This window comes from Oxyura jamaicensis, chromosome 2 (genome assembly GCF_011077185.1).
Source record: "Oxyura jamaicensis isolate SHBP4307 breed ruddy duck chromosome 2, BPBGC_Ojam_1.0, whole genome shotgun sequence".
Classification (NCBI taxonomy): Eukaryota; Metazoa; Chordata; class Aves; order Anseriformes; family Anatidae; genus Oxyura; species Oxyura jamaicensis.
The window spans coordinates 137,745,995-137,765,416 of NC_048894.1; the positions used below are offsets into that span (position 1 = coordinate 137,745,995).

Genomic DNA, 19,422 nt, shown 5'->3' on the forward strand with positions numbered 1-19,422 from the left:
GCAGTTAAAAACAGCTAAGGATTTAGACTACATAAAAAGTAAACATTACAGAATTCTCCTTTAACTTGTTTCTCTACCACATCTTAAAAGTGAACTAACAGAAGGGCTTAAGTCAAAGGGAGATGAGGTGTATGATTTTAATAAACATTTTTCTTATTAAAATCTCGATATAGCTTAAATATACCATACAGAGGAAAAAAGCTGTTTATATACATTTCAAGTCAATGACCACAGCATAAATCATTCCTAGATCCCCTCTCCACTTCTGTCATCAGAAAGCCTCGTGTGTGTGTATATACGGTGAGCTACTGAGTTACCTGCATTGTTTTTGTCCAGCTATACATTACAGGACTTAAAAAAAAGGTTTAAGCTATATACAGAAATATATATACATATAACATATATTTATATGTTATACATACACATACACTTATATACATATACACACAATACATATATATATACACACAGTATTTTACATTTATATATGGCCTTTCATCCAAGGACCTTGGATACTTTTGAATACATCAAAGTCTCACAAAGCTTTGTGAGGGAGGGAGCTTTATTTTACAGGCTGTAGATTTGAGGCCTATCCTAAACAGGGTTTGTTTCTTGTTGTTGTTTGGTTGGTTTTGCCTTCTACTAACTTTACGTATTTCCCTTAGAGGAGTTTTTGGTGATGAAAACAATTACACTGTAAAAATTCCGAGCATAAGGTATATGATGCTTTGTACCTTGGTAACTGTTCTCCTTAGCATGAGAACAGCCATACAGTATGAACTGTCTGTACTAACACACACCTAGACTTGTGCGCAGTACTGCCTTTTAAAACATATTTCAACTAAAACAGTAAAATCAGGTAAGTTTAAAACTTACGATACGCTGAAGGTCACAACAGAAAATCCAGAACATACTCCAATCCCCATGTGCTGGAACTATCCTTTTCTAGGATGAGTCACTTAGAAGTATTAATAAATGCAGAAATAATTCCGCATCTGTTTACTTGATTTATCTGCAGTTTAACTACACAAGCCTGACACAGTCAACCCTGTCTAGAAAACAGTATTTTCTGTTCAATTTGGTAATGTGTGATCAGATACTCTGATCTCAGCTGTGCTTCATACCTGAAGCAACTCAATAAATGATGAAAGCAGAGCCTTTTAAAAAATAATCTCAGTTGTAGCTAACTTCTGGACATCCTCACCTAGCTGACACAAAGCACAAAAGAAAATCCAGTGGAACTCTGGCAGAGTTGAATTCCACTCAGATTTTAATGGAATTAAAAGTTTAGCTCTCCCCAAGAAAACAAAGGAAAAAAATACTAAGACTCATGACATTGGAGAAGCAAGAAAGAGGGAGAACATCACCACCACAGAAACCCTTAGCCTTCAATACTTCAGTCCACTAAGCTTATAGAAATTTATGATACAGAAAAAAAGCAGCTCCTGCCTTTATTAATCGCTCCCTAACTCTCAAAAATCTCTCAAGCATTAGGAAAAGCAAGTCCTAGGTTATGTTCAAAGACTGCCCTCCCCAAAAACAACCACTTCAAAAGTGAAAATACAGCAGAACCCACTACAACAGTTTCAAAATTTTATTCTAACCTAATAACCTCAAGTTTTTTTTTTCAGAACAAGCCACTTTCCCTTCAAACCAATTCTGTCAAAAGAAGGGGTTGCCTGGCCCATTTCGTTCAGGATTCTCTGCTAACTGTAAAATGCAGGCTGAATGAATGTCTTCTGCAGGTCAATTTTTCAGTTACAAAATTCAGATTTTTGATGATCTGTGTTTGGTGTATGCTGCCAGCTAAAATATAAATGGCTAAATAAATAAAAACTATTGTTTCTTCAGTATAACTTGGTATTTTGTCTGTAATTTCTTTATTAAAAAACTGTAACAAGATACTTAAAAAAAGGCTAGATACAAAAGAAGTTAAGCTGCTCACGAACATTAAAGTTTTCCAAAATGTATCTTCAATAATCATGATCTTATAAACATTTTACAGTTACCAGAAAGTGCCCAGGCTGAGTTTACATAGTTAGATAATGTAGTACAAGTGTCGGGTTAGAACTGGTAGTGGAACAACCTCCTGACTGTCTGTTCACTGAAACAGGGATACAAAAATGTTGATTGTGAACTATGAAATACTGTGCATTGGCCTCATCGTATGTACAAAAAACACACCGAAGGTACAGATTACATGCAAAATATTAGTGATGGTATCTGATGTGCCAGAGTTCAATGCAACCAGAACAAAAATTGCAGTGAAAGTGGTTTCATAAGTGGACGATCCCAACTCTGGGATCTGAGCTGTCAGGAACTTTTTACAAGTTCAATATACATGATACACAACTGCAGCCAACCACAAATTAAACACCATAAAAAAGTTAAAATAAAACACAGAACATACTTAATTTTTTATTTCGAAATTCCCTACTCCCTCTATACAAGAACCTTTGCTGAAACACTTTCCACAAAGGCAGCAGTGAATTTTCAGAACATTTTACATATTTTCCCTCAGCAAAAAGATAAATCACAGTGTAAATTATATTGTTCTGCTGTCATCTTTGGCTGGGGCTAGGCCAAGGAGTTATTCACTGGCAAACTGTTGCAATCAGATATTGCCAGTGCTCCTTTTGCCTTTACGTTACAAATTTAGTACAGGAATGTTTGCATTTAAATCTTTAAAGTACCACCAGGGGTATGACAGCATTAACTTTCATAAACTTTTATAGACAAATGGAAAAATCTACAAAACTTAGCTAGTAATATTACACAGCAATACACACTTTTTATACTCTACACAAAACCAAAATTCTTGGTCTTAATGGCGAGTAACAATTTCTGTTTCAAAATCTGCTTAGAGGAATAGAGTGGGACATAAAGGCGAGAAATGCAAGTGTTTGCTGTAGGAAGATGTTGGTCATCTGGTGGTCTTATTGTGATTGATGGCATAGGCTGGAATCCCTCCTCACTGGCAGGCAATGATGGACTTGATGTCCAGAAGTAAACCTGAAAAAACAGGAGGTGGTATTTAAAATTGTGCTGGACAAGGCTCAAATTTACATTGCATTCTGTTGTAGCACGGGTTGAAAAAAGAACTGCATGGTCGTTTTGATCATACTATGTTCCTTTCAGTGTGTCAGCTACACTCAGTGGTCATGCTGAATACTTTGGTAGTAGCTTCCCTCATTTCATTTTCTCAACTGCTCATTATTTTATATACATCTGTAAAAAACTGATAAAAGTAGCACTCAAAATGATCCAATATAATTAAATCCTCAGTAAATAAAATGTCCCCAACTCCATCTGGGAAGATTTTAACTGCCATCAATACGAAACATACCCAGAAATCTCTCCCAAGACAGTCAATGACTAAGGAATATAGTCCTTGTACACACAGAAGTCAGCAAGAGAGAATATTGGGTTTATTTTCTCAAGTGTGAAACTTGCAGAGCAGTGTCACTACCAAAGCTTAATCACAGATACTCCTTAACAAGTGTGTTCTAGATTTTCTGCTTTCCAGATTAGTCCTCATTTCCTTTTAGCAAACTGTAAAGGAAAGATAGTACCTTAAGTGGTAGGAAGTTAAAAGCAAGCAGTTTTAAGAAGCTCACAGACAATTTATAGGCAAGTCTTCCAAAGTGAAACGATCTTATTTTTTCATGCCTCTCATCATTATCCCAAAAAGGCTTTGTGAAGAAGGAGATGGTATCATTACTGACATCTTACCGAGAGGATACACGCATTGCCCTCAGGATACACAGAAGCCAAGGAGAGTAGCTGATCCAGAAAAAGAAATCTATCTCAAAACCCTACTAGTCCAACAACACAGTTGACTAACAACAGTTACTCAGCTTAAGAACTCCTTTGCAGAGACTGTAAGCGTGTTTCTACATTTGTGAATATGGGCAAGGACACAACACATCTACTTCCAGCGGCAAAGTCTAGGATTCACATCTAATGTTTCCAGAAATGAAAGTCTAACCACTCCCTACTACTCTGCTCTGCGACCTTACTGTTCACATATGAAGTCTTTGTAGGTACAGATACTGAAAAGCAGTAATGATGCAAAACTAATGCCAGTTCTGCGTATTTTCACCGAGAACAGACAACTTACTAGATCTTGTCTTTCTGTCATACTCATCTTCTCAACTATGGACCAAAACCAACGCTTGAACTGCAAAAGCTTCTCAGCATTTTCTCCTATGGGAAATAAATAACAAAAGTTATATGTAATTCAGTTGGTGCGCTGAACCATAAATATTATGAGAGCTGTTTTACACGTACTGCAAGTTGGATCTCAGCTACAATCTGATACTGGAGACAGGCTAATTTCAAAACCAATACACATACTTTTGAATGTAAAGGCTAATTCTGACATACCACAGTCTATCTCCCACACCTTCCCACCTGAAAAGCCCAATGAAAGCTCAACAGTTTTAAAATTATTAAAGAAATATTAGACTGCATACATCGCATTTGTAGTTCTAACGTTAGGTCAGAACTTCCAGAGGGGAAGACACGCTACCAGTAACATAATCTTTTCCTTTAATGCCAAGTGACAGCAAAGTTAAAAAACACACCCCCACCCCAACTGAAGGTCAACATTTTACAAGGCATGTAATTAACATAGTAGGAATTTTATTATGATTTTCAGTGACTTATTAACTGATGCCAAATTTGAAGAAGTGCTTTAAGCTTAATGCTAGTAACTTCACACTCTAAACTGTATTTACTCTACAACTGTTTCTGAATGAATAAATTGTTTCATACCTGACTCATCATTGAAAGAAGTGAAGCTGATTAGCATTTGCACATTTACTTCACCACAGCCATTTACCAGAAGTCTGAAATCTTCTGCTGTCAAGTCTTCTAATGAATTCTTTGGAAGCACATCCAGCAGACCCTTCCTCATTGCCTTGAGTGAAAGCCACAAGATTCACATTACAGACATATATCACTTACTGAGAAGTTCCACACAAAATCCCCTATCAACTCAAAATTCAGTATTCTATTAGCTGTTCTTTTCTTTCAAAGCTTTCCCATTTTTCTGAACCAAAGAACTGCACCAGCATGTTAAGCTGCAGAGCAGTACTACCAAGTATTGCAAAACCAGGAATGCTTTCAACTGATGTTTCACCAGCTGCAGGAGCAGAAGCATCTGCACTCAGTTACTGAGAAGTTCAGATATTTTGCTGAGCAAAGTACATCTCCAAATGAATACAAGTGTTACAGTTTTCAACTTTTATAACAAAGTACTTATTAATTTATACAGATACCGAGACCAAGCGAGTTCTTTCTTCCTTTTGGAAGAACTTTGGCCCTAATCTGCACAGAAGTAATCTAGAGTCTGCTCACATCTCTCAGAACTGCAGCAGGAAACCAGAGTCAGCAGAAATGACTAAGTTTAGATTTAGTATCATATGACAGAGTATTTTAAGCACTAGACTTAAATAAAACGATTTATATAGATATATTACTCTAACTTTCATTTTTAAAATGCTTCAAAAATTATTCAAACTCAATACAGTCAGTTGTTAGGTTTCTTGTCAGACTTAACCAATGAAATCAAGTTTAAAAGGAATTGTCTTTCGTTCTAGTACTCAGTACTCTACTGCTTGCTCAAAGTACTCAGTCTTCACAGCACTGCAAAGAGCTATACAATTACAGAAAAAGATTAAGTCTTTTTAATCAAGCTGTCATATCTCAAAGAACCTGAGTAGCAATACCAAAATGAAGAGAAGAATTAACTGACTGAAATTTTATGGATTATTTGTTAGTTTGGTTTTTAAAAGCACACTCCACCAAAAACTTACGTGCAGAGGCTGTTCTGCTACCACTAACATTCGGTGTTCTGCGTATTTACGGACATATTCATAAACATTCTGAGGAGTGACTGGTATATTTACACCATTGGAAATCAGCTCAACCTATGGCAAAGTAACAAGGACAATTAAAGAAAAAGAAAATGAGATTTAAAGAAAAAGAAAATGAGATTTTTATTACAACAGACACAGTATGCTGATCAGCGATTTACAGTTTAATATTCCTCTAAGAAGTAGTAGTAGTAAATTTGTCTTCTACTACTACAGGGTATAAAGCATTACAGATTCCCTAGGACTGACTCTACTATCCAGGCTTTATGGTATGCTCTACATCACTTTCAAGGAAAAAAAATAAACCACCACAGTTCAATGGCTAAAGAGAATACCGTATTTGGATCTAGAAAGGCTAGAACATTAGCTTTGGGACCTTAGAAGGACCTGGATTGCAGGACCATGGCAACACATGCAAGTTGTCAACTTCCTAAACTACAAAGACACAGGTATGTCCATCCTTACCTGCCCACCACCCTCTTCCTTACACAGGTCTATTGCAAATGCTAAATCCATTGCTGCAAACACTGCATCAGCATCTGTACTCTGGGAAGCGAGGATGAGTTGCCGAAGGCTTTCATACATAACCGGATCAAAAAAAGCAAAGTCATGCCAGTTCACCTGTGGAAAAACCACAGATGTATGAAACATACCTGTTTAAGAATATACTCAAAATTATGGTGACCTGTGCCTAATCTATGCACTACCATATGGCAGTGCATGTATCACGACCCATAATAACCTGTACAACAAAGCATACAGACCCTAGGAAATAGCAGTAGTCAACCTCCCATTTTCAGCTTACTGTTGAAGATGCATGAGAATACTCGACTGAAGTGCATTACCAGAACGTAAGGATAGACCTGTAAAGCCTTGCCTGCTATTACAGGCATAGAGGTTAAAAAGAAATGTAACAAGTTTTTGTGATTTTTTTAAAACAAATTCTACGTATCACCTAACTCAGTACAGATTTGAGATAGTGGGTGACTGAAGTTGGAAACAATTTGCATCAATGCTCCAAAGTGCTAAAAGACTGTTTGCCACTTACACGCATACTGCTGCTATACATTTAACTGGCTGATGCCCTAGTAGCCACATACCACAGCTTCTAGCAATCAGAATACCAGCACCTACTTTTTCTTGTTTTCTACAGTTCCTCACTTCTTTGTTCATTATCAGGCTGGAGGGAAAAGTCATCCATTATTTTCTAACTAAGTTATTCTTTGATGTGTTCAACATCTAACTGGACAGAATGTCTATTGAAAAAGAAAATCCTGAATGAATGAATACAAGGGTAATCTCTCTTAGAAGGTGTCAGAATATCTGGAGACATATCTTTCTGCCACTAATCCTTTTCATGAAAGATTATGTGTATATCGGAAAACTGATTATATGATCAGCATTGTCTTTAAAGAAAAGGCCAGCAACAACAAACCTTGGTTTAAGTTTGTTGCATCAGAAACATGATGTTATGAACTTATAGTGTTCTTAACTAATGCGTGAAATGTGCAGCATGTAACTGGTGTTCATTCAGGGGTGAAAAATGGGTACTTTTGCCAAAAGTTTAGGTAGCAAGTGCTCTCAATTGATTTATGCCTGCACGTGAGACAAAACTTAATTATAATTAAATTCAATGAGTCCTATCAAATATCAAGGAAAATGGTTTTGGGTAAGCTGAGATGCTGTTGTCTGGTACTAACACTACACCTTTGAGTCTTCAGTCTCAGAAAGAGGAAAAAAAAGGAAACAGTATGCTGTTTCTGAAGGAAATCAAAAGGCTAACCTATTGCAAATCTTTTTATCTTATTCAAATACCTTCCAGTACATTTACTCATTTAACAATCTAAAATGAAAACCTTCTTAAATTCAATTTTAAAGCATCCTAGCGTCCCTACAGTTACCAACTCTACCAGTCAATGCACAATACATGGAAAAAAGCAGTCATGAAGATGAGATTTTATGTGATTAAAGCAAGTTCAAATTTCTACAATCAACTTACCTTTCTACCAAGAAGAACTTTGATTACGTGTCTATTTAACGTGATAGGACACAGTTCATTCTGCAACAAGCACAATCCCAGGATTCTGAAAACACAAGTTTGATTTTTGCTTTGGTGTGACATTACATTGAGGATTTATCAGCAAACTTGCATTAAAAAGTAAAAATATTCTAAGAATTAAGCTTTCCTGCTCTTGCAGTCCACAAAAGAAAACAGCGGACATATAATCTTAAAAAATAATTTCTGCAGTATAAAACTTTCAGGTTGTAAAAGAAATTAACAGGAAGAGAAACCTCAAGCTGAAGCATGCAATTTCTCCACTATTTAGCACCAGGTGCTAAATACAGAGCATATGAAGAACGAAGTTTTTGCAGCTTGGATCATTGGTACTCTTCCTTGGTATTTCATATACTCATCATTTACATTTTTTCAGACTAGTACGTTAATCACATACCTGCCAATGTTTCTGAAACAATTCAGCCTTGCTTCAGTGTTTTTACCAGGTCTTGGTGTATAAAACCCTCGTTTTCCAGGTTGGTAGAAAAGTGGTGCGTTATCATCCCCATCATCTGTATCATCTAATTCCATATCCACTACACTGCGGCTGGAACCATGTCGCTTTCTATTTTCCTGTTTTGAAAGAATAGTAATTAAGAAATCTGTTTCCAGCTACCAACCCACATCAGCAAAGTCTTTGCTACTAGAGCCAAGGATTCAAGTTTCAGTGGTTAAGAAGCCCAATGACATTTCCTAATGGTAATGTTTCATACTTTTAGAGTGATTGCTGCTTAATCTTTTCAAAGAAAAAAATCAAGAACATCTTTACTCGGATAAAAAAGATAGCTGCACAAGATAATTAAGCAGAACTTCGTCTTGCAAGATAAGAGAAGGCTGCATTTTAGGTTCCAAATTAACTGATGTAACTGGATCTCCAGTAACTTTCTAATTGTGCAACAATACGTTACCTGCACTTTATCTGAAGAGTCTAGCAATCCAAGATCCAGTATACTGTCAGCACCATTCTCCCTTAATGGGGACAAAAACAAAGGCAAATTAAAATTTAGTTTCACAATAAGGAATGGTCATATTCTGACATCAAACAGATTTGAATAAACCACGGTCAACAAGTCTCTCGCCCAGAGAAAAATGTCTAGAAGAAAGCAAGAAGCAAGCTGGATGCATTGGAGTTAGATGTATCACACTGTAAGTGCCTCAAACACAAAATCAGTTTTCATCTTTTAGAGAATCTTTGATACTTTACCTGCCATGTGCAATAATGAGTTCCATAGCTTCATCAACTCTTGCTCTAAGGGAGTCTTCACTCGCTAGTAAGAGAAGCAGCTGAGCAGGAGACAATTCCAACAACATCCCTGTGATTTTACTTGCAAATGCCTGGGGATACAGAATGACATGTCTTATATCCTCCTCCAGTTCTCTCATTTTCAAACACGGTTTTATGAAATTTTCAGTATTTTAAATATAGAATGCATTGCAGAATACCTCATAGGCTAAATGATAAATTATAGAAACAAAAACAGTAATATCTTGAAGAATGTAAAAACGGGCATGTACGTTAAAATATTTTCATGCAAGTTAAACAACAATAGACAGGGAATTTTATTTTTTTAACTGAAAACATACCAAGAACATTTAACTCATCATTTAATGTACTAGACAGGTAAGACTTACTGGTTGCATTGCTTGCACTCGAGGGTATAGCCTTTCTCCAAGGGCTTGTCTATGTGCAGGAAGAGGATCGGGATCATCACTAGGATTTCCTTCTGATGCTGGTCTAAATGGCCGTGTGTCAATGGAAAGTTGCCTTCTAAAGTCCCTTAAAAAAAGTTAGAGCAGTTTGTACTAATTTCAGAGGAAATACACAAAATTCTTCTGGAAGAGTGTAACTGGCACACGATTTAAAACAGCGTTAGCTTTTATGCTCCAAGAGGAGTTATTTCTCATAGCTGCTTAGAGGGAACGATTCAGAATGATTCAAAAATGAGCCAGCGATTTTAATACTACCAGTATTTTAGATAACGCAGTCAGACATGCCACCAATGGCAATGCTGTTTCCAAACCACCTCACAAAGTGACGCTAATACACAAGTTTTTTATTATTGTTTTAGCAGGAGAGATTTATGGCATACAGTTGAGACAATCTATCAACAGTAAAACAATTTTTAAAGAATCGAAGCATATGCTGAATTTCAAGAAATAACCTCATAAATTGCTCCCAAAAGTGAAAAAGACAGACACCTTAAATTAAAGTAGAATTATATTTCCTGAAGATAACCAAGTCAGTCATTCTATCTGACAAACCAGCTCCAACAAATGGAAAATATATCACTTACCTATCCCTATCTCTCCGAGAACCAGCCCGTAAGCCACTACTTCTCCGCATTTCTCTCTCTCGCTCTCTTTCCCGATCTCTCTCCCCCCTATTTCGCAATCTCTGCATCAGACCTGAAGAAGGAGAAAAACTCATAACCATGAACATCTTTATAATTCTCTCTCCAACAGCAGTTTCAGTGTAAGGAGGACACAATTTTGGAAGACAGCTTGAAAGACATCAATGAGACAGAATCGTTTCACTTAAAGTACCAATCTGAGCTCAACCACGCTTATGAAAGGAACCTCTAGTGTTTGTACCAACTTACAAATGTAAAAGTATTTCTAAAATTTATATACAGTTTCAAAAACCATTTAGAATTATTTGTGACAAGCCAGATGGCACAGTCATATTAAACATACACTTACTGCCTAAAATCTTGTCAGTAATTACCTACTGGAGAGACAGATGCTCAAAAAAACCTAAAAACTTTCGGAACAAGAGTTTCTTTTAAGAAAAAAACACCACAATTTCCTTGCCTCAGAGAAATAACATACACAATTTTCAAAGTTTCCATGCTGACTTAGCAATAAAAAAAGTCTGAAGTGAGACAAAAGCAAATATTTTAATGCAAAATAAATCCAAAGCTTTTATAAATATTATCTGGAGATTAACTGCTGCATATCACTTACTTGTATGGGTACCCTTGTTGGCATTCTGAATACAATCTAGATTTGGCAGTTTCTCATTTGACAGAAAAGCCTGTGCAATGGCAGTGTAAAAGCTTCGTGCTACACCGCTGCCTTCTCCTGGCTCATCCTTAAAAGTAACTTTTACTCTGTGCACAGCCATTGGAGTGGTAGCACACCTGCGACCAAAATGATTGTTGAGCTGCCTCATAGTCTGCTGAATTAGAAGGTCTCTGTCTCGATCAACCTATTAAAAACACAAAAAGTTTGTTCTTTATCTATCACGATACCAACAGAATTTGAACTTCACAAGAAAGTTTCTGGACACTTCTGTACAGGCTCAGAAAACGCCCATTGGGCTAGGATTAAACTACGCAGTAATCACAGCACAGCTCATATAGTAAGGTTTCAGACATTGGCTTGCAGACTCTGAAATACAGCTTCTCCTGTCACATTACTGCAACGTTTGATAGTTCAGCTTTTAAGTAAGATAAATTTGGAAGAAAAACTAACATTTTTTACCTCCAACGTTAAATCCCTGGATTGCTGGTTTCTAAGTTTTTCCATCTCCCTGCGGAATTTTGATTCCTTTACTTCAAAGCCACCCAATTCAGTAAGGATCTTAAAAAATAAAATAAAATAAAAATCAGAATAAGGGAGGTTCATAGTTTAGGTGGAAAAGGAATTGTCCTTAAACTAGAAAATACATACTGAGCCAGGCTCTGCTCCAACATCTTCCATGAATACTCTACCAAACAACTCTAAGGAAAGGCGCCAACGTCCCAGCAACATGTCGTGAGATATAACCATGCCCATGAAGCTACACTGTGGCCTGAGAGAAGGAGAATAAAAAAATAACTTCAGACACATTTGGCATAGTTCTATTTTTACCTACCCTCTTGCCTCCAAATAATTTTTTATTTCTAAACAACTGGACTACGCAGGACATCACTGTACCACACTCTAGAGTTAGGTGTAGAGCTCAAATGTCCATCTTAATTACTTGATTATAAGTCAAGCAAGACATTAGTTAAAGTATCCTATAGATCACTGACAAACATAGATAAAAAATAATACACGTTAAATAATAACACCTGGAAACTACAGCAAATTAACCAAATCATAAAATCTCTTGACAGGTGTAGGATTTCCAGCTACTGTGCAGTGTTAACCAATACCACTTGGCTTAATATATAAGGAATTCTATACACTGACCTCAGTCTTATAATGCCCTTCTGTGGCCAATTAAAAATGGTTTTTGCCTCCTGAGCTAACCAGTTACTAAGTATTAGTATATGAAAGAACTAATAACTTAATTTGCATTTGGAATGGTCAGAGAACAACGAGTAGGGAACTTGGCATCCATTGCAGTGAATGAAAAAGTTTTCAAAATAAAGTGGGAACGTCTACCAGCATTCCCCAAAACAGTCCTCAGATATAACCAGCATGTAGTTAATAACAATCCTATTACACAACTATGTACAGTAAGCCTGTAGACAAAAGCCACGATGGAATACTAATATACACAAAAAATATACACATTGAACTGCTCTGTTTCAGCTGAAACACAAGTCTTGCTCCCAGAGTCATTACTCCAAAAACATACAACTTCACGGCTCTGTGGAATTCACTGTTACAGGGCTGCCTTCAATTAGGCATTTATTAAAAATAAAAGCTCTCATTCAAAGCAAGGGCCGTTCAATCTCTAACTGTATAAAATGTGGTCAGTATCACATGACACAGATGGCAAGCTGTTAACTCCTATTTTTAACTTGGTTACCTAAGAAGTCATAGCATGGCTGCAGAAGGAAGTTAGGTAAAAGACTTACTAGCTTGCACAGACTTCAAGACTGATCAACTGTTCATTTTAAAAGCTACCAAATACAAACACTTTCCAACTAAATAAAGCTACCCATCTTAAAAAAGATGTTTTAGAGTCCCAAATATCCTTTTGTCAGTTCATTAGTATTTCATCCAGTAATTTCTAAATCCAACTACCTGAAAGATGTGAGAGGTGGCCCTTCACTTTCTGTCAGTCCTATCTCTGCCAACAAGCTGCTTTTCAGTTGGGCTGCAAGATCATGAGCTGAAGGCCCTGGCTTTGAACTCTCAGATTCTTCCATAGGCACATTTTGTTCCTCCCCTTCTTTCTTTTGTCGATTTTGCATGCTCATAACATTTTTTAAGTTGGCTGCGTAAGACATTTTAGTTGGAAGAACCTAAACAAGGAAAAGTAAAATTTAATTACGGGTTAGTCAAAGCAGACTAGAAGGCTTTTTCAGGATATATATAATTTTTAAACCACACAAAAATGAGTACTATAATTGCTCTGATGAAACACAATCTCAATGGTTTCAGCAAATAGGAAAAACCGTTTTCCAGTTTTGTGTTTGTATTTCATACACTTGAGTTGCCTACGGACCAAACATTAAATGGCAAATCTACTGTGCACGGTAATATTTCTTATTACCATGATAAAATTTGTATTTCAAAATTAACTCAGATTGTATAGCAAACGTCAAAATATTACCTGAAATGTGCTATGTTAGTAACCACAAAAATTCCTACATTTAAAAAATTAAAAATTAAAGTTTTTGCTTTTACTGGGCTTTTGAATTACTTTTTAAAAGCTACTTAAATTTTTCTGTGAAAAGTTAAAAGTGTCTCTGAAGGAATGAAGGTACTAGCTTAAGTTATCCCCAGCGTATAAGATAATCAAACTTTTAAATCTACCTCAAGGCAGTTTCTATCCACTGTAACTTCCATCAAGCATTTCCCACTGTTGGCAGAAGATGAGTACAGACCCTGGCTTGGTCGGCCGAAGAGATCTTCCTTGCGAGCATTGGGCTGAAAATTAACAAAAGCATTCTGGGTAAATAATATATTTCAGTTAGAAATGAAAAAGCAAACTGCAGTTATCTTCCAGAACACCATCGCTGGTGTCACCTGTAATAGATGGGGCTGGTCTGCCAGGGGGATGGCTTCTGCCAGAGGAACCTCAAAAGGATTGGGTGGAATGCAGCCAAGGAACGTCATGGAGTCTGATCGTCTGAAAAATGGATGGTTTTGGCCGGTCTCTGCTGGGAGGGAGTCATCATCTTTGTCGTTGAGTGTAGCACCTAAATATCAGAGAAGATTTCACTTCAATTTTATCTTATGAAAGCTAAAGATTTACATTATCAACAGTTAATAAGCTCCTCTCTTAGCTATGTGACTGAAGGAGCAGGAATACACGCCAACTCTGGTTTGATAGCTCTACAGGATGCTTCTTCGAACCCTCTGTTTTTATTAAGTTGCTTAGTTGTCACTTTCATTCTTTTTACTGTGGCAAGTTTTAATGAATGTACACTGCTATACTATATATACTTCATAGAGAGTACACATTCTGTTGTTTTCAGCAGTATCTTCAACAGATCAAAACAATCACAGTTTAGTTCAGATTCAAATTTTTTAATTCTGCCATTGTGCAGAACAATAAGGGCACAAACTCTGCAGGTTAGAGAGTAGATGAAAAGAGGGCCCCAAAACGAGAACAAGCAATGGCAGAAGAAATCTGGTAAAATAATAATGGTATGAAAGTCCTTCAAAGCTAGATTTTAGTAAGGACATCTTTCCATTGCCTTAACATATGCAAATAGCAAACACTTATTCATAGTCTCGGCTAACTAATAGGAAAAAAAACATTGTGAAAATATTGTAATTTAGCATATGATGGAAGTGTTTCTGTATACAAACTTTGATTGGTATCATCATCATTTTCATGTTCTGAATCTTCATTGTCAAGACCCAGCTCCAAAAGTTCACGAGTTCTAAAAGAAAGAAAAAAAGCATTGACAGCTGTTGCAGTCAATAAAATCAACAGTATAATCAGTAAATATACTTGCAAGCTATACATCATAAGAACTCTAAAGTCACTGGTGAACAGGCAGGTATTTGCCACTGGGAGGTGGCATTCAAAGCTGTAGAGTACCTCTCATGACACAGTCACTACACTGCTCAGGCAGTTACCCCTAAATGCATTCAGCCACCTACCCAGTTTGATCTAAAGAGTTAAGGCTTCAGTCAGCGATGGGTACGTTTGTTTTTAAAGACCACATCAGTATCAAAAAATCTAGGAACCCTGAATTAGGGGAAGAATTATATAACTGAATACTATTCTAAAATCCACTAGTGTAGAATATTCTTGATCCTATAATTTCAAATGATCACGTTTCAAAATGTAAGTCTGAGTTGTGTATTAGACAAATAGATTTCACTGTATTATAATAAGTACCAAGAACTTGGATTAGTTTTTATTTGTGGCAGTGCATGCCAAATATGTTCTGGAATTAGATGAAACCAATAAAAACATTTCATGCAGGCTACTAAAATGTCATCTAACTGAAGCAAGGGATTTTTGTTTGAATTTGAACCACTCACTTTTAAAAGAGTAGGTCTAAGCATTCATAGCTTAAGCATTTAATGAGAACTTAGCAATTCTTTGCTGAGCAGTTATTTGAGAGATTTCAGTACATGAATTTTTGGGGGACAAAGAAGATTCCAGAAGTCTGTTACTGCCTGGAAAAAGGTTTAAAGCCACAGCTCCAACTACTAAACTCATCTTGCACCAGAACTTGAATCAGTTACTGCGTTAAACCACCACTACTTCTGAGGAAACTACTGTTTATAACAATAACCTCTGGTATACATCTTGAGGTTCTAAACAGGCCTTACATTACCAGATATATTGAGCGTAACATCTGAACTAAAGCAGCAGTCCAGTGTATCTTAAATATTGATAGGTCCTATTTTACAGTTGCTGAATTTGTAGGAAAAATGAACGGTTGTGTTGTGTTCGACCTGTGACGCTGAAAATTAGGGGCAGGGATAAGCAAAGACTTGTGTTTATCTAACTGTTGGCTGTGACTACTCAGGTACATTACCTCCAAACTTAGTAAGAAGTAGAAATAGATGGAGTAGACTACCAACACAGATATGCATAAGATCATTAATCACCACTTCAAATCAAAGGGCATTTAAAAAAAAATCTTTCTTAGAAAGAAATGTTGGCATACCTTGTAAAATGCTATCATTGAGGCAACACAGATTTTCAACTTAATAACATTTTCTGTTATCAATTTCCCTACCGTGCTTTAGACAATCAGGTTAAGGCTTAAGTACCCCAACCAAATGGAAAATATCAAACTACTGTGCTCACCATACCAAATTTTTAAGTTTTCTCTTATGTCATTTTTAGCATGTTTAACAGATTTCTAACTTAGTCATTATCATGTTAAACACGAGGAACAGCCTGCATTTTTCAGCTGATAACTTGTCTTTAGTACATCTGTTAGAGACAATGCCATGGAATGAAGTTTTTGGTTCTGAGTGTCAGACTCAATACCTTTTCCGTTCCAGCTGAGGAGTATCCAATGTTGTCTGTTGATTCATCGCCTTAATCCAATAAATAAGCGCTTGAAAAACATATGCTACATGCTTTAGTGAACAGACATCTAGAACAGGAAGGACATCTGAGTGCTCATCATTGTGAGAACGCATCAAAGACAGTGCGTAGTTCAGGAAATCACCACGTGCTGACATCATTCCCTGACGAGCACTGAGTAAAGTAGCACGTCTAGTGAAATAAAAAGAATTGAATACGCAGAGATTAGGCATCCTTTACTATTAGTCTCTACATTTGAAATACAGATATGAAATACAGAACAGTGGGACAGGAAGAGCAATGACCATGATTTAACATTTCTGCGTAAACGCAGCTCAGGTGCAATATATTACAAAGAGTTAATACCTGAGATAAAACTACCAGGTCAGAATAAACCAAGTAGCAGCAACAACACAGGAAGCCACCTTAAATCAAAACAGTAACTATGCTGCTGCATTACAAAATTAAACTAAACTAGTACTTCATATCCCACACAATAATCAAACTATTTCCATACCTTCTTCCCTCAAGTGTTCTTAAGCTAGCTTCCTCACGAGCTGTCATCCTTTCCCTTCTGGCTGAGTTCTGAGAAGCATGGAGAGGATGATTTGGATGCCCAGGATCACCAGCAGATGCTAATGCAGAACCATAACGCAGCTGTGCTTCTGTAGAGTCCATGATACTAACCATCCAATTCCAAGTAGGAATAAGCTTTTCTTCTACATAATTCTACAGAAAATGAGATTTAATGTGTTTTGCAAACAACAGAAACAGATGAGTTTCTGTTGAGAATGCAATCTCAACACAAGCCTTCACCATTGCTTTTACAGTTCCATACGATTTCCCACAAAGAGACTCTAAAATCCCACTCAAGAATGACCAACGAACAATTTCTGAGAGCTTTATGGAGATAGCTGATTTACTGTAGTGGTGTGCAGCTCTCTTCACTTACTACCTTGGTGTTTCTGTAAAGCATCCTCACGACCCCTCCCTCATTTTTAGGCACATCTTCTACTCCACACCTTATGTCCACACTGCACCTTCCAGCTACGCACATTTTTGTTTTTTTTTTTTTTTGGCCTAATTCCCAACTTTTTGGTAGCTTTAACAACTGTCATCCCAATATGGTGTCCTCTATCCTTCACCACTTGCAGCTTCAGCATAAAGGACATCATTTTCTATGCAGATCTTAATTTCAAGTGCATACAAAAATTCCTCTTTTAGCTCAGTCTTTTCCTTACTTAGTTCCAATATTAGCTCTGTAGCCTCATTTTCTTGCCATTTGCTAACTCCACTGATTTGTTTTTTAATCCAACACCAGCCAGCCTTCTTCATTCTTTTGTATTCTGGTCTTTAAAAACCTCAATGATTTTATGATTCTACCTAAAAAAAAAATCCTCCTTCTATTGAGATTACGTTCATATACCAAGTTTGTATGTTCTTACCTGCAAGTTAACGGCATCTTGGTAAGTCAGCTTCACTGCAGCTGGGATCTGAGAATACACTAAATGATTGTACTTGGGAATCAGACCCATTAGGTCAGATATCTGCCGTATCACTATACTGTATGCTCTTGCTAAACTGCTTGCAGATGTTAAATAGCTGCTTGCATTGCTGGCTTCAAGTGCTGCAGCTGCTGCTGCAGCGCTTGTACTGATGGTACCACTCCGACGTAGGTTGGATGGATCGATGTAAATCAAGCCCGCTGAACTCGCTAAACATAAAAGTATGACATCAATGAATTTAAGCTTTGCTATGCATTTTATGTATTGACAGATACGAACATTTCTAGTAAAAGAAACCCTCGTAAACATTACTAACTAGAAGAAACATACTAGCTACTACAAGCATATTCATAACATTTTAAGAATTAGACTGGATCCTTCTTTTTTTGTTAAACTCAAAGCCAGTACTAGAACAGTCAGGATATGTCACTGAAATGTTACATGTTTGTTCTAGAAAGATAGTATCATTAACAGAACAAATGAAAACAGAGGAAGGAGCAAAGCTGCTAGTTAATTGACTTTCATACATGCATTTTACTCAGACTTGCCTGCTGGGGCTGATGTACTAGAAGGAGCAGTGCTAGTAGTTCTCTGGTTTTGGGTATTGCGTACAGCCCACTGCATAGAACGAGGAGCTTGGGCAGCACCATTGGCGTGTGAGCTATTTGTGGTTCGCTCCAGAGGCTCATCAAGCATAAAGGTCTCCTGTTCTATGTCATCGCTCTGACTGCTGCTGCTATCCGAGTCACTGGAATCATTTGATTGAGAGTCATCTTCGGAAAAAAAAGCTGGAACACTGCTAGCTCCTGTTAAAGAAAATAAGCGATAAACAGCAATTGACAATTGCACTCATATACATGCATGGATATATCATACAACTGTTGTAAAAAAGCTTTCATAAAAAAATACACAATATAAAAAGGTTCATGTACCACTGTCACAAATTTTCAATAAATTATCCTTATGACATACTGCAAATTTTCCAAAACCAGCGTCACAAAAAAAAGCACTAAGATTATTTGCATTTCAAAAGACAAATGAAGAAATCTGATTTTTAAAACGTTCACTGTTTCTGCCCCATCAGTGAGCTCTAAAAACTGGGCTTCCAGACTGGACAGTACAACAGTTACTTTTAAAAAGCCTTTAAATGATTGGTCAGCTTTCACGTTTTACTTTAAACCATAACTAACTTCTGCACTAAAAATGAGTGAAAATATTTCACTACACTTCAGAGGAGTGATAGATAATCTTCACATGCAGAAGCTCTGTAAGAGCAAAGAAGATGGCTCTCGTTTGAGCATACCTTCTGCAAAAAAATCTGCATAGTTCCTTCTAATTATAGGCAAAGGAAAAACAGGAAATATTGGAAGACAGAGGTGTGAGGGAACAAGCTGGCTGAAGACGAAGAAGAAAAGGAAAAGACTATGAGGGAAAGGTATTTTGTTATAAAAAATGTCATGATCAGGTAATTCTCACTCTGCTCAATCTAATTGTGAAGTAAATAATTTCTCCAGTGTATCTTTGAAGTGTTGTATACAGTCCAGCTCCAAAGGAATAGGATAACATTTTTTTAGCTGAAACCAGTCCTGCCCCTATTAA

The 19,422-nt window shown here is 36.8% G+C and overlaps 1 protein-coding gene across 11 annotated transcripts in view; it reads right to left on the minus strand.

The window, feature by feature from the left end:
• Positions 1 to 126: 126 nt before the first annotated feature.
• The window catches only part of UBR5 (ubiquitin protein ligase E3 component n-recognin 5), an 85,585-nt gene continuing 66,289 nt past the window's right edge, over positions 127 to 19,422 (minus strand). For 6 of the 11 annotated variants that reach the window (XM_035316819.1, XM_035316813.1, XM_035316815.1 and 3 more), the window contains 22 exons: positions 18,372 to 18,629; positions 17,764 to 18,032; positions 16,836 to 17,047; positions 16,280 to 16,510; positions 14,632 to 14,705; positions 13,843 to 14,015; positions 13,630 to 13,764; positions 12,895 to 13,115; positions 11,608 to 11,728; positions 11,410 to 11,517; positions 10,900 to 11,143; positions 10,230 to 10,341; positions 9,568 to 9,712; positions 9,140 to 9,270; positions 8,844 to 8,904; positions 8,333 to 8,508; positions 7,879 to 7,963; positions 6,345 to 6,500; positions 5,820 to 5,933; positions 4,777 to 4,921; positions 4,121 to 4,206; positions 127 to 3,012 (listed from right to left, as the gene is read on the minus strand). In XM_035316819.1, coding sequence (XP_035172710.1) covers positions 2,800 to 3,012; positions 4,121 to 4,206; positions 4,777 to 4,921; positions 5,820 to 5,933; positions 6,345 to 6,500; positions 7,879 to 7,963; positions 8,333 to 8,508; positions 8,844 to 8,904; positions 9,140 to 9,270; positions 9,568 to 9,712; positions 10,230 to 10,341; positions 10,900 to 11,143; positions 11,410 to 11,517; positions 11,608 to 11,728; positions 12,895 to 13,115; positions 13,630 to 13,764; positions 13,843 to 14,015; positions 14,632 to 14,705; positions 16,280 to 16,510; positions 16,836 to 17,047; positions 17,764 to 18,032; positions 18,372 to 18,629 — 3,470 coding nt within the window. In that variant the 3' untranslated portion in view covers positions 127 to 2,799. The remainder of the gene's footprint in view (positions 3,013 to 4,120; positions 4,207 to 4,776; positions 4,922 to 5,819; positions 5,934 to 6,344; positions 6,501 to 7,878; positions 7,964 to 8,332; positions 8,509 to 8,843; positions 8,905 to 9,139; positions 9,271 to 9,567; positions 9,713 to 10,229; positions 10,342 to 10,899; positions 11,144 to 11,409; positions 11,518 to 11,607; positions 11,729 to 12,894; positions 13,116 to 13,629; positions 13,765 to 13,842; positions 14,016 to 14,631; positions 14,706 to 16,279; positions 16,511 to 16,835; positions 17,048 to 17,763; positions 18,033 to 18,371; positions 18,630 to 19,422) is intronic. The other 5 variants (XM_035316818.1, XM_035316817.1, XM_035316814.1 and 2 more) reach the window with 4 other exon arrangements.